The following is a 14358-nucleotide window of genomic DNA, read 5'->3' as shown; positions in this document are numbered from 1 at the left end:
TCAGACACTCTTGATATTCGATAGGTAATTATTTGTACCTGCAGGCAATGTCACTCGTCTCTGGCGGGTGCTGGCAAGGGTTCCTTGTCCCGCAGACCACCTTGTTTTGACAGGGGTCCATCAAAATGACAGCATCCACTGTAATCGACAGCCACCTCACCTAACCTAACGGCACCTCCACTACCTAGCACCACCAACTTCACCACTTACATCCAATCCATCTTCGTTCAAGAATGTGGCTCTGAGGTCAACATCCTGGTGATGGCCCTCAAGCGTAGAGATGTCATTGTTGTTGGACTCGCCGCCTTCATAGCTTGGGGCTTCGCTGCGAGCTGGTCACCTGTCCTCCGCTGGGCAGGCCATGCTTTTGTTGCTGGCTCCCTTGTTACTCTCGTCGCCCTCTTAGCCGGTCTCTTTCTCGTATCACGACGGCCAAGCGATCGAATACTACAACCACATGGCGTTACTTTCCTCGGTAAGAAGTCATGGCGATTAGAGGTGCATGGACTGCGCCAGCGACAATCATATACTCCGACTCCAATAGACCCCGAATCACCCCGCGTTTCCGAAGCTATCGACAACTTGCTTGGCCTTATAACCCGGGACTTTGTGAATAGCTGGTACTCAAATATTAGTCGCAACCCGTCTTTTTCGAACCAGGTCGATCAAGCGGTGCGGCAGGCGTTACTGAGCTTGACTGATTTCCTTCGTCATAAGGACCTGGCGGAGCTTGTCACTAGCCGTCTTGTTCCTCTCCTCACCGCCCACTTTCGAGACTTCTACGAAGCGGAGAAATCAGTGCGAGGAAAGAAACTCAACCGTTCTGTCACTGAATCTGAAGAGCTGGACCTAGCTATTGCCTCAAAATTTCGTGATGGACGCCTACATCCAGCTGCTTCTTTGTCGTTTCCCGACACAAAGATGGTCCAGCAGGACTACCTCAGGTCTCTTGTCGCAAAGATTGTACCCCAAATACTACCTGAGAACATGTTGTCCAGTCGAGCTGTATCGATTATTATTCGCGAGATCGTTGCGTGCGCCGTTCTGTTCCCTGTGATCCAACTTCTCTCTGAACCAGACACTTGGAATCAACTGATGGAGAATCTGGGCCGCTCAATGCTTCAGGATCGATCAACCGTGAGAAAACTCCGAGCAGCTTTGGACCAGCATGCTCCTTCAACGCCCAAAGCCAACAAGTTGGCTTCCATGCCCAGAGTCGCTCCTGGAGACAGTGAGCGCAAGTTCGAGAAGTTTATCCGTGCTATTCGCAAGGTCAATAACCTATCAGATGCACGTCGTTTTCGTAGCGAAGTCGCTAGTCAACTGAAGAGGGATTCTCTTGAGGACAATCAAGACCAGGTTTACCTTCGTCGATTGGAGATGGGAAAGAGGCTGCTAGACCAACGGGTTAATCATCTTGCTGCTGGTGGCGAACGTCGTCCACCTGGTCCTTTGCCTTTACCATCGACTTCTTCTTCACAGTCCAAGCTAGAGAGTGCGCCACTAGTAGATATTCTGCGAGATTCTTCAGCGCTTTCTTACTTTATGGAATACATGGATCGACAAAATCTCATGCCCTTAGTGCAGTTCTGGCTTGTCGTTGACGGATTTCGAAACCCTCTGGAAGATGATGGCCCAGATGACGAACTGCCATCAACCCTGCCAATGTGGACAGATGCCGACCGCCAGGATTTACAACAGATTAACCAGGCCTATCTTTCGAGGCCAGAGTTAAAGGTCCCGGATCATTCGAGGAATGAAGTCAAGGAGTTCATCAAGGCAGGAAAGTCAGCCACCCCGTTACAATACTATAGAGCGCGGCGAGCTATCTTGAAGGCCCAGAGCGCCGTCCTAGAGGAAATGCGGTCACGCTTCTTTCAGAGTTTCAAGAAGTCGGATCTGTTTTACAAATGTCTTGCAGCTGAAGAAGCAGCCAATATTCAGACTCTCAGATCGACACCACAGCCAGAAGTACAGGCACAGGCACAGACACAGGCATCAGCAACCAACCGTGCGAGCAAGACTTTGCCGGCAAAGCCAAGACCAGTATCGCGGCTGACGCCCCAATTGTCAAATGCTGGGAAACGTACAGGATCTGCATCAGATCTTAAATCTTTGACATCTAATGGTAATGGGCATGGACATCGAGCTAGGCGCTCGTTAGACGAAGGCTCTTTCAATCCTCTATTCGACGACGATGACATCGATACTGATGGACTAGGAGATTCCGTGCAGAGTCTAGATCCAGATGCGAACAGCCAGCAACTACCAGATACCCAAGTTGTAAAGGCAGTAGAACAGGCCTTTACCGATATCATGGAGGATGATCGTCCTCAAACTGCTGAAGCTCTTCGTGCCTCCCTTTTCGGCGGCCCTGGCGGCAGCAGTATCGGAGGTATTGATGATAATGCATCAAGTCTCTTCTCGGGCAATGATAACGAGTCTCATCGTGGCTCTCTGGATATGGGTATTCGACCTGCTATGGCGAACAAGGAAGGCGAGAAACCAAGCCTTTCGTCACTTGGTCTCGTCAGTGCGGCTTCACGAATCGGTGTTTTCGTGGATGACGATCTGTTTGGCGATAATAACAAAGATCTCCCTGACGACGGTGATCCAGATGACGGGCCACCGCCTGACGACGAGGATGAAGTGCATGAAGCAGCACCAGGAGACCTTGGATTGGCAGAAGCCATCACTGCTCTCTCAAACGATATCGATCGCTTGGTGGCGCAGGAAGCGGTTGTGGAATCGTTGACGCGAAAGGCAGAGTTGACAAACAATACTGCCGAGTTGCGCATTCTTAGGAAGTCCAAAGCGTCTCTGCAAAGGGAGATCAGACGCAAGGAGCTCCAACGGCAGCAGTACGTGATTCAGGAGAGCGACAACAGTCTCTACGGCCGCTCGACCATCAAAATCAAGTCCATCCAAGTGGGAAGAGAAGAAGATGGTCGGGAGTTTGCGCTCTACGTTATTGAAGTCCAGAGAAATGCTGGAGAGCAGATGCCTGCGGCGTCATGGGTGATTTCGCGGCGATACAGCGAGTTCCACGAACTTCACCAAAAGCTGCGGTCTCGATACCCGTCAGTGCGAAATCTTGACTTTCCTCGGCGGCGCATGGTGATGAAATTCCAGAGCGAGTTTCTACGCAAACGACGAACTGCCCTGCAGCAGTATCTACAAGACCTTCTTCTCTTACCAGAAGTTTGCCGCAGCCGGGAACTCAGAGCCTTCCTTTCACAGAGCGTAATCACACAAGGTCAAGATATCTTGGATCGCGAAGACAAGAAAGACATGATGACTCGGTTGTATGATTCTGTTGCGGATGGAATGGATGACATCCTTGGAAATATTCCTGTTCTGGACCAGATATCTGAAGCTGGCCAGAACCTCATTGCAGCGGCTACTAACCAGCTCAACGCGGTTCCTCTCAATATCAACGAAGATACGTTTCCGGCCGCTGAAGCTGAGGCAGAGTTGAATGCATTTGAGAATAAGGAACTTGAACCATTCATCAAACCGATCTGCGACATCTTTCTTGAGATTTTTGAGCTCAACAAGGGAAACAACTGGCTTCGTGGCAGAGCGGTAGTAGTTGTTCTGCAACAACTTCTTGGTGGTACGATTGAAAGAAAAGTGCGAGACAATGTCAAGATGCTTGTTCAAGACGAAAACATTCTCAAATACATTGCGTTGGTGCAAGATAGTCTATGGCCTGGAGGCCAGTTACAACGAGATCGCAAACCGCGAACAGCTGCCGAAAAGAAAAAGACACGGACCGAGGCGAGCTTGATGCTGGCCACATTGGTGCCAGATCTCGCAGGTAGTGTTGTTGGAAGAGTCAATGCTCAGACAGCCAGTCGTCGTATATTTGCAACGTTGAACAACTCGAGGTTGAAGTAAGTTCTTTAATTTCATCTCCCAACTTGTGTATGAGCTCAACTAACCCATCTACAGTGCACACCTCGTATTTACTATGATTGATGAAATTGTCTCGGTCCTTTTCGAGGAACCGTAGGGTTATGGATAAAAGATCTTATTGTTCTTCTCCACAAAGCACATGATACAGGGCAAAGCACAGCGAGGCGTTGGGCGTCACTGACAAGGGAGTCAAGTTGGGCTGATACGACGACGATGATGATGATGATGCGGGATTGGGCGAAATGAATGACTTATGGTTTCGTAAATGAAGAAGCCTCTTTTTTTTTGGGGGGGGGCTACTTGTCGTTATAGATGTCCATTCCATGTGTAAGCTGCCGTTGATAGATGGCCATGAAGTAATAGTAATGACAATGGATGAATGAAAGATTCTTGTATGAGGTGATCAGATCACGATTGGATCGTATTTTACATGTGAGTTGCCAGTCTAGGCAAACTACAGCTACAGTAACGTTGTGTTATGTAGGCTTTAATGCAAGCGAAAGCGTTCGCATGTGACGCTAGCGAAGCAGCTTCAGCGCCCGAGATAGCGGGATCCGGGGCACCTTCTCGATCTGACCATTCTGCCGTGTCCTGCCGCCTTTTGGCCCCAGCCTTTTTCGTCGCGTTTAGGCGAGTCCTACCTTGCCTTAGGTTAGTAACTTGCGCCCATGTTCTCTTTCTCCTCTCCACCAACGTCGCTTTTCATATCATCATCATCAAAGTCAATCCTCGTCCAAAACCGCCACCTTCTCAAACCCCCGCGTTTTGACTCTGACTCTTTTGTTGGTCCATCGCGTAACTGGCCCTGGACATTTAATCTGGAATATCCCTGGCTTTGATCCATATACGACTTTCTGCTTCTCCATCTGGATCCCTCTCTTGCTTGACCCGACGACACTCCTCCCAACGGCAACATGACGGAGGTATCAGCCACCCGGCTGTACTTGGGAAACCTCCCTCGCAATGGTCCGGACTCATCGCCCTGACGCTCTCAGTCAAACCACTGACCTGCTGCCCAACAGCTACCAAATCCGATGTCGAGGCTCACTTCGCGACTCATGGTACCGGAGAAATCACCGAGGTTAAGCTCATGAATGGCTTCGGTTTCATCGAGTACAAGGACCCCATGGATGCCCGTGATGTTGTACCGGGTAAGTTATCCCCCCTCATCTTTTGTATTGCGACGCGCTTGCTAATGATCCATCTAGCCTTCCGTATGTCACCACCGTAGACTCCACCCCTCCTCCCTGGCTAACGTGCGACTTCGAAAGATGGCTCTGATTTCATGGGAGAACGACTCACTGTCCAGTTCGCCCGCGGTTCCCGGCATCGCGAGGGCGGTTTTGGCAACCATGAGCGCACCGCGCCACGGCCTCGTCGAACCCCTCATCGAATGCAGATTACGGGACTTCCAAACGATACCTCTTGGCAGGTCTGTTCAATCCTCCCCGTTGCTCATCGCTGGATTTCCTGGACCCTCCCCTTGTGATTTGCGCGCATCTCTGGTTTTTCTGGTTTCGACCCATTGGTACTACACCGGGACTAGGTTTAGGGGACAACTTCCACGGACCCCTCCACCCCCTCTCCCGGTTTTGCTTCCTGGTTGTTGACTTGACGGACTGCACTATCATTTTGTGGATTACATGGACTTCCGGCGTTGCCCTTCCTGGACAGCAACTTACGTGGATTCTGGAAATAGGATCTCAAAGACTTTGCGCGTCAGTCTAGCTTGGACGTTGTCTATTCTGAAACTGGTCGTGACTCGAACGGCCGAGGGTGAGTAGTTGCTTGCGCGTTATCTGTCTTGGTGGCTAACATGGAACAGTTTCGTCGAATTCGAGACTGCAGCAGACCTTAGAACGGCTGTTGAGAAGCTCGACGGGCGTGAATTCAAGGGACAGCGAGTCCAATGCGTTGCTGACGTATGACAAGGAAGCCCCCTCTCCTTGTAAGAACTCAAGTCTGACATGACATTCTAGACTCAGCCGGACATGCCTCCTCGCGAGCGCGGTCGATCCCGCTCCCCAGGACGTCGACCTTATCCTCCTCCCATGGACGACTACGATCGGCGTGGCCCTCCCCGCGGATATAGTCCTCGCGGTGGTGGTGGTGGTTACGGCTACCGAGATCGTAGTCCTCGTCGCGATTACTATGATGATCGCGCCCGTTATCGATCTCCTCCTCGCCGTCCCATGGAGGACTATCCTCCCCCTCCCCCTCGCGGCCGCTACGATGACCCCTATCGCCGCGACTACCCTCCTCCGCCCGATCCCTATGCCAATGGGCGACCTCCTTATGACCGACCTCCTCGAGATTTCCCTCCGCGAGAGGGCGGATACCCACGAGATGGTGGTTATCCCCGAGACTATGATCGTGGTGGACGCTACTGGTAAATCCATATCCCATTACCGCTTTGGGCGCTTGCTTGGCGGGACTGTCCTTGACCGACGGTGCTAGATCTACTCTCAACCGAATGCGCTAAATGGCGTGAAACATTGACGACCAGTCATGAGGTAGGAAGGGCAAGATTGAAACGATCAACAAGCAGGTATGCGCAACAATGATTGACGACCGACTGGTGATATTCTCAACGAGCAACACAAGTGTGAGGGACATTAGGATGGCGTCAGGTGTAGGGCTGAGGATATTACGAGAGTTGACGGTTACCGGGAAAAGCCAAGGGCGCACACGACTTGAATGTCTTGGGTAATATGAACTATAGTGTATGACTATGAGGAAGCCGTCGTGGGTGAGGGTTTGCTTATTTGCTTTTATTTTGTCTTATACTATAACCTGGAGGAAGATTTTGGGACCCCTCACTAAGAGTCGTTACTTGCTAGGTAGTTTTTGCTTTTATCACAGAAAAGGGTCAAAATAATCCAACTTTTGATTTTGTATGTTCAAATTGACATGGCATTACTGCACAACGAGTGAACCTGATACTCGTGATTTACTTCGGACAACAACCCAACCATGTCGCCCCCGTATAGTACAAAAAGAAAGATGCCGGACCGAACAAATAACAGTGTGACGCGCTTTATAAGGGATTACGAAGTGTGTATAGATATGGTATCGGGTATTGTTGGGTTTTGGTATGTGTTCAAGATTAAGCAGTCTTCTTCCATTGGGTGTAGACACCGATGACGCTGCTCAAGGTACCAGTGAGACCGACAATGCCGTCATCGAGGAAGGAAACCCATCCGAGACCGGAGACAGGAACGAGGATATCGCAAAGATCGCAGAGGAGTTGCTTCTTGGCGGCAGCGCGCTCACTGAGGCATATGTTAGTACTAAAGATAGGAAGGCAAATGAGCGCATGTGGAACTTACATGGAAATGGTCTTGCTCTCAACAACACCCTCACCCTCCTTCAGGTCAACCTTTGATGCGCGCACGCTCAGCTGTCGCAGAGTGTACAGCTGACCAATGATGCTAAAGGCGATACCAATAGCCCAGGATCTATAAGCCTCCTGCTGAAGGCGCTTGGCATGCTGCCACTTCCTGATACCGGCAGCATCAGGAATAGTGAGAGCATCGCAGGTCAGGTAACCAGCATAACCCAGCTGGCGACCGACCTGAGTGTACTTGAGGACGGGGTCGAGGGACTTGGAGTCGGAAGCGGTGGCAGCGGCCTTGTAGTGCTCGACGAACTTTCCGGCTCGGAAGACCTTTCGGAACAGGCCGAACTGCTTCTTGAGGGCGTTCCAAGGGGCGACCTTGTCGGGAGTTGCGTTTGTGCGGAGGAGATACCAGGCGTAGAAGCGGGCGAAGTACTGAAGAACTCGCATGAGCTTGTCGCGACCGAGGGTTGTGGCCATGTAACGCAGGTAGTGCGCTACCGTGGGGTGGTAGACGAGAGCGTCAGCGACCATGATTGCGATGGTATCGAGTATAGGCAGGTAGAGAGAATAGGTGGTATGCGACAGTTGGAATATACAGAATTACGATTCACCAGTAAGAAACCAGCAATTACTGATGGGAAAAGGGAAGATGGAGATGGAGATGGGGATGCAAAAGTTAAGTTAAGTTTTACCAGGAACGAGTGAGAAAAAGCTGGGGAAAGGTAAGTAACGCGAATGGAGTCAAAGTGTCTGGAGTAAAGCAAGTCGAGATTGAACGTGGAGACGGAGACTTGACCGAGATGCCGAGGTCCGCCGCTCACGAGAGCGGGATAGTCCAAGGGAAGGGGGAATTGTAGCGAGAGAGATAGGGAGGGATAAGGAGATCTTGTGCAAAAGAATTGCCTTTTTGGGTATGGGAATAATTGCCGTTTACGTAGAAAATCGATAGTTTATACTGTTGCATCGGTATGCTATCCATTCAGTTATTGCTCAGTATTAAAGGGATGATGACCCTGCTAACTTTGTCAACCTCCATTACAGAGAAAGGGAGCATCAAAGTTGATGTCGACATCCGGCACATGTCCGAGGCTTCATCAGGAGAATACCAAACTTCGGGGTAGCTTGGCGCCAATTCTGGCAATGCATTTCAACCTCGGAGACTTTCCGTAAGAGATTGGAATCACCCTCTCTCACTCTCTAACCTCGAGAGTCACAGCTGAACTGGCTGACAGCTGATAGAGAGAGGAAGCTCCCGGCTGACCGGATAACCTTTGATCCGACTCCGGTGTTCCGTAAGAGAAGAAGTCTAGGTTAGGGGGGGACATGCATGCATGATATAAGTCGAGTCGAGTCGAGACTCACTCATTCAATCAATTGCCTCATAACCCCAAATCAAGGAATGAACAAGGTATGAGATAAGGCATTTGGAGTTCCCAATTTTCCATCCTCATAACTCTCCCCCCAAACCCACAATGAGCATATCACTCGGTGTTTCTACTGAAGATCTTTTGAGCGTCGAGGTTCAAAACCCCCGCTTAAACGTCAATATGAGCGAGCCACCCCCACCGGGACAGCCTGGCAGGGCCTGGAAATAGAGGGTCTCTCAGTGGCTGTGACGACAACCTAACAAGAGAAATCGTGATTGGATTCGAGCGTGTCCTGCTCCTCGGGGAACAACCCCCGAAGTCTACCTCCAAATTCGACCGCTGTAAATTGTGGGGGAAGAAGTCGGAGTTGGAGACCCCGGGAAATCCTCTTGAGCCGCTTCCCCTCGGCCGGCAAGAGCACCAATTCCCTTCGGGAGCCCGCTATCAAAGGTCACGATGGCCCATGACATTCCGATATGATGCGCCCCCAATGGAGCTTTTACGTATCATGGTTGGGCCTTTCACTCTCCAGAGTCTCAGAGTCTCGGTCATGTTGTTGCGGGTTGAGTCTCTCGCGGATGGGGCCGTTGATAGCCCCAGTCGGTTAATGAAAACGTATGTACCTAATAATGAATGAATGGATATCATTGATCGTCATATCCGTAAATTGTCGTCAAGACACGGACGCGGTATCCGTAACGTAGAAGTCTATTCCTTTACATAACTGGTCCCGTTTCCCCAATATTCGTCGCGTGCTTCTCTCTTTTCTTCCTCTCTCTTCTTCTTTCATCTTTCTCTCACGATACCCTCATACTATTCCCATCATAACTACCTTCTTGTCTCTGTCGGCTTAAACCTTCTCCCGGTCTAAGTCAAGTCAAGGCCGCTTCTCCAACTGCCCCTCCCGACGATCAACTTCTCCTCCTTTCATACCTATCCTCCCCTCGCAAACACATTCACAATGGCTACTACAAACAGCGGACAAGAAACCGAAAAGGTTAACACTAACATTGTTACCCTGACCCGCTTCCTCACTGAGGAGCAGGCCAAGCACCCAGAGGCCACTGGTGACTTCACGTACGTCGTCCCTTGTGACCTCAAGTTCATGATACCCGGCTAACAACGGAAATCTCAGTCTATTGTGTCACGCTCTCCAGTTCTCTTTCAAGTCAATTGCCTACTACATTCGACGCGCTACCCTAGTCAACCTCACCGGTCTGGCTGGTTCTTCCAACATCACCGGCGACGACCAGAAGAAGCTCGATGTCATCTCCAACGACCTCTTCATTGAGGCTATGCGCTCATCAGGCAAGTGTGCGCTCCTCGTCTCCGAGGAGGAGGACGAGATCATCTACTTCAAGGATGCTCATGACGCTCACTACGCCGTCGCTTGCGATCCCATTGACGGATCTTCCAACTTGGACGCCGGTGTCTCAGTCGGTACCATCTTCGCTATTCACAAGCTCCCTGAGGGCTCCAAGGGTGTCAAGGAGGATATCCTGAAGCCCGGTACTGAGCTGCTCGCTGCTGGTTTCACCATGTACGGCGCCTCTGCTCAGCTTGTCATCACCATGCGCGGTGGAACCGTCAACGGTTTCACTCTAGACAACGGTATCGGCGAGTTCATTCTGTCTCACCCCGACATGCGCCTCCCCAAGTCGCGCGCCATCTACTCCGCCAACGAGGGTAACTCTTTGTACTGGGAGGACAAGACCATCAACTACTTCAACTCTCTAAAGCAAGCTCAAGCCGACGGCAAGCCTTACAGCTCACGATACATCGGTTCCATGGTTGCCGATGCTTACCGAACTCTCCTCTACGGAGGTATCTTTGCTTACCCCGCCGACAAGAAGAGCCCCAAGGGCAAGCTCCGTATCCTGTACGAGTGCGCGCCCATGGCTCTCATCTTTGAGAATGGTACGTCAATTGAATTTTAGTGATTAACACTTTACTAACTATGCTCAGCTGGTGGTCAAGCTGTCGACAGCAAGATGAACCGTATGCTCGAGGTGGTGCCCGAGCACATCCACGACAAGGCCGGTATCTTCATGGGTAGTTACGACGAGGTCGAGAAGGTGAAGAAGTTCCACAACTAAGGGGGGGACAAAGAGAATGGCGCTTTGGCATGGGATTATGAAATCAGTTAAATATCGAAAAGCGAACCTCATGAGTGAATGAGCATTTTAATGATGAATTTATCATATCTTACATTTTTCTAAGCATCATGCAGAGTGTCGTCATGATGAGAAGTCATGATCGTGAGCCATCATGGAGGCGGTTTAACTGGGGACGTCACGCCACCTCGACTGTCCCTTTAGAATGAGCTACAGCGTCTTCTTTGGCCTCTCTTCATGGGTTTTAAATAGTCATATGATCGCGGTCTTGTCAACTCAAGCTGGTATAGAGTACTAGGTACCTTATCTTGGTAAACAATCGTCCCACGAAAACTAGTCGCTATTCCTCTCCACGATGTCGGACTCTAGGTCGTATAATTGCTCCGACACCGGTATCTTCCTAATAGACTGAGCGCTGATTGCTCAGCCGTCATCAAGCTGCATTACAGATATGTTCGAATCCAAGTGTAGCTTGAGATCTCTCTCTACTTTCTTGGTCATGGCCATCTTATCATTCTCTTTCATTTCTTGTTCACATCGTTTTATGGCTTTCTTCAAGATGTTAGATTTGTATCTGTTCAATATACAAACTCACCAGGTCTGACAGAAGCGTTAGAAGCTGCCTTGAGGTATGAAACGACTTGGTACCTTTGATCCCGGGAGAAAAAGAAATTATTACAGAGCTTACCCAATTTGTAAATTAATCTAAGCTTCTTAACTTGTGTCTTGAATATCTCTGTTCCTGAAGGACATGCTCTCATAAATTCCTGCATTGCTTGGGCCCAAAAAGAATTGAATACTGTTTTTATAGCAAAGACGATAACGCAACCGACACTCCGAGAGGGCCGTGGCTGCGATTCTAAAGAAGACAAATGAGTTGGGGAATTCATATTCAACTCCAGTGACTTCCTACTTAGCGCTGTGAGTCTTTTGAGCTACAGACGTCCAATATCCAGTATCCAGCTATTCAAGTTCGTAAACGAATGAGTTGGCTCAACTTTACGCCAACTTATTGCGACACTGCATTTGGAAATCTATATTATTTGATTACGGACTACATGCTCTTGGATACCTGCCTCTCAAAATGCAACGGCTCCTTCGCATAACTCTCCCGTACCCTGAGATAGCATCCATTTACGGCGAGGAATACTTGTATCCAAATTGCTCCTTAGCCTTGTCAACAACCTCCTTAAGCTCTGCACGTTTCCTCATCGTCTCTTCATCCACAGGATCCAATCCTGTCGGTTTGTCTTTACCACTCGGAAGTAACAAGCCCCGCTTCACAGCAGGTCTCTCAAGTATACGAGCAAGCCATGCTTTAACATTCGGGAACTGATCATACGAAATTGTTGTGCCTGGCAGGCGATCTGCCCAGCCGATCAGGGCGATATCTGCGATGGAGTAGCGACCTTTACCGGGCCCAACGATGTAGTCTCGATCTGAGAGACGCTTATCAAGGACCCCAAAGAGACGCTCTGTCTCGCCGACGTAACGCTGTATAGCGTATGGGATTTCTGGCTTGACACCAATGAAATGGAACGCTTGTCCTTCCCTGCTGAAGTGTAAGTGTACCGCCTTGATATTGATGCTCATGACTTACATAGGCCCAATTCCACCATGCTGCCAACCAACCCACGACTCGGCACGAGTATAGTCATCGTCGTCAATCTTGAATGATAACTTATTCTCTGAATCGTATTTCCTTGTCAAATAGCTTAGTATCGCATTGCCTTCGAAGACAGCGAGATCATTGTTGTCATGGTCAACAAGAACAGGGATACGGCCATTGGGGTTGATGGCAGTGAACCAAGGCTCCTTTTGAACATTGAGTCCAATGTCGATGCTTTGTATGGTGTAGTCTAATCCATATGCGTCGCGGAGCTCTTCAAGAAGGATATGGGCTTTGACGCCGTTGGGTGTACCCCAGCTGAGGAGCTCAATGCCCTTGGAGGCGATGAGGCCAGTCGGTCGAGCCATTGAGTAGCTGCGTTTAGGAATTATGGAAGCAGACCTGAGTGGGTAATTGAAGTCTTGAGAAAGCTGTGATCTACAAGATAGAGTAGAACGAAAGGAGAAAGACATATATGGTGGTTTTATGGTTGAGCGCATCGTCATTGAGCGGTGGAGGGACGCCATTTTGCAGTATGGTTACCAATATCGGGACTCCGGAACCGACAAATCATCAATTGGTCATTGGCTCTTCAGAGTTCGCACTTCTTCTCTCGCAATGAGTTAGGCGTGCTGCACAATGTTGTCTAGTCTGGAGTTTAGAATGTTTACTCATCCACGAAGCTTTGTAATCTTGATTACCCTATAATGTGGAATCACCCAAACGCGGAGACGTTTTTCGACTGTCCTGCATTTCAAAGCACAGCTAACGCAACCTCCGCGGAATGAATGCCCTCATGGTCCAGCCATGCTCAGAAGAAATGTTTGGCCTGCGGCAATGATAAAGCAATTCCATATTGTTGTTTGACTGCTGCCAATGATTGAGTTGCAAGTAATCGGCACATCCAGTTCCTCAGGGGCGCTGAACAGATGGCCAAAGAACCAGCTGCTGAATACACCCTCAGACATTCTGAACTTGCCCACAAACATCCTCTCTCAACTTATTTGTCATTCTAGTCAAATCTTGCATGAAACAACTAACAAAAGCATCGACACCAAAAGACAATGAGGGGGGCAACCGCGCGGTAAACGACAGAATACGCCTCGCACGTTTCGATTGGATATTAGCCCCATGATCATGGTGCAATACGCAAGAAATGTCAAGGGATCGGCCCGTTGTTTCTCATCAGATCCTCACGAATATTGTTCAGGGTAGGTCCCAGATCAACGGTTGAGCTGCGCACGGGTGGAATAGTTTCATGTAAATGAGAGGTTCCTCAGTGGACACAAGAGGATACTACAGTAGCACCAACAAATACGCAGCAAAGATGTTTACGGTATTTCGTGTAAAGCATGTTGGATTGTCGTTGCAACCGTAACCCTGCGGGTGATCCTCCGATCCTTCTCGTGGTGGAGTTGGAGTTGGGCTGTGAGTTGATGAGTTAAGGGTCCCCTTTTGATCGCCGTGAGCTTTACCCCAAGAGATATCTAGACGCCCGCGACAGTTCCTCTGAAAGAATACACTCCCCATAGGTGAGAGCCTGGAATCAACAATATAGGACTTCTTTGAGTCTCGAGAATAGCACTTGACGCGTCGTCATCAGTGCCTCAATCACAATACGATAATGCAATGTTGCATTCAACTCGCAACTAATCAGATGTAGACTCAACGCACAGAGCATAGAAGCACCTACGTCACTATCATGAGGTACCAGCAGCCAGCAGCCAGCATCAAATTGGGTTCTGACTTGTTTGGTCTGCGGAGCACCCGCCTCAAAGCCAAGTTTCCCCTTCCCCACCTACGACAACGAACGAGGCCACTTAGCCTTGGAGCTGACACCTGATGATACTGTAGGTACTGCACCCTTGGAACCGGTAGCCAATGCTCTTTGAGTATGGCCCTGCAAGTCTGAGTTCCCTGGGAATAACACAAACACCACAGCCCTTACCTCGATATCCTGTCCAGCCTATTTATCCGCTCTGACTTACACTGAACTGACTTCATCACCCA

At 49.7% G+C, this 14358-nt stretch overlaps 5 protein-coding genes across 7 annotated transcripts; 3 read left to right on the top strand and 2 right to left on the bottom strand.

Moving 5' to 3' along the window:
* The first annotated feature begins 166 nt into the window (after positions 1-166).
* FOIG_06169 (uncharacterized protein) lies at positions 167-4371 on the top strand. Its single transcript, XM_031205164.1, has 2 exons — positions 167-3896; positions 3955-4371. Exons 1-2 carry the CDS (start codon positions 262-264, stop codon positions 4013-4015), a joined length of 3696 nt encoding a protein of 1231 aa, XP_031065413.1. The 5' UTR covers positions 167-261; the 3' UTR covers positions 4016-4371.
* A 146-nt stretch (positions 4372-4517) lies between these two features.
* FOIG_06168 (uncharacterized protein) lies at positions 4518-6841 on the top strand. Of its 2 annotated transcripts, XM_031205163.1 has the most exons (8): positions 4518-4884; positions 4941-5069; positions 5127-5132; positions 5190-5350; positions 5618-5694; positions 5744-5840; positions 5898-6307; positions 6376-6841. In XM_031205163.1, coding segments are annotated over exons 1-8 (933 nt in total). In that variant the 5' UTR covers positions 4518-4832; the 3' UTR covers positions 6377-6841. The 2 variants fall into 2 exon arrangements, with proteins under 2 accessions (XP_031065412.1, XP_031065411.1); XM_031205162.1 differs by having other exon boundaries at positions 5898-6841.
* Positions 5672-8452, bottom strand: FOIG_06167 (uncharacterized protein). The gene is made up of 2 exons (XM_031205161.1): positions 7248-8452; positions 5672-7190 (listed from the first exon to the last, which is right to left on the bottom strand). Exons 1-2 carry the CDS (start codon positions 7787-7789, stop codon positions 7025-7027), a joined length of 708 nt encoding a protein of 235 aa, XP_031065410.1. The 5' UTR covers positions 7790-8452; the 3' UTR covers positions 5672-7024.
* Positions 8295-11020, top strand: FOIG_06166 (fructose-1,6-bisphosphatase). 2 transcript variants are annotated; one of them, XM_031205159.1, is made up of 3 exons: positions 8295-9702; positions 9761-10542; positions 10591-11020. In XM_031205159.1, the coding sequence occupies exons 1-3, from the start codon at positions 9587-9589 to the stop codon at positions 10719-10721; spliced, it is 1029 nt and encodes a 342-aa protein (XP_031065408.1). In that variant the 5' UTR covers positions 8295-9586; the 3' UTR covers positions 10722-11020. The 2 variants fall into 2 exon arrangements, with proteins under 2 accessions (XP_031065408.1, XP_031065409.1); XM_031205160.1 differs by having other exon boundaries at positions 8295-10542.
* Positions 11021-11717: 697 nt separating this feature from the next.
* Positions 11718-13101, bottom strand: FOIG_06165 (uncharacterized protein). Its single transcript, XM_031205158.1, has 2 exons — positions 12340-13101; positions 11718-12291 (listed from the first exon to the last, which is right to left on the bottom strand). Exons 1-2 carry the CDS (start codon positions 12873-12875, stop codon positions 11874-11876), a joined length of 954 nt encoding a protein of 317 aa, XP_031065407.1. The 5' UTR covers positions 12876-13101; the 3' UTR covers positions 11718-11873.
* Positions 13102-14358: the final 1257 nt, after the last annotated feature.

Source organism: Fusarium odoratissimum (genome assembly GCF_000260195.1).
Source record: "Fusarium odoratissimum NRRL 54006 unplaced genomic scaffold supercont1.8, whole genome shotgun sequence".
NCBI classification, from domain to species: Eukaryota; Fungi; Ascomycota; class Sordariomycetes; order Hypocreales; family Nectriaceae; genus Fusarium; species Fusarium odoratissimum.
The sequence above is the reverse complement of the archived record's forward strand: the minus strand, read 5'-3'. Positions and strand labels throughout refer to the sequence as shown.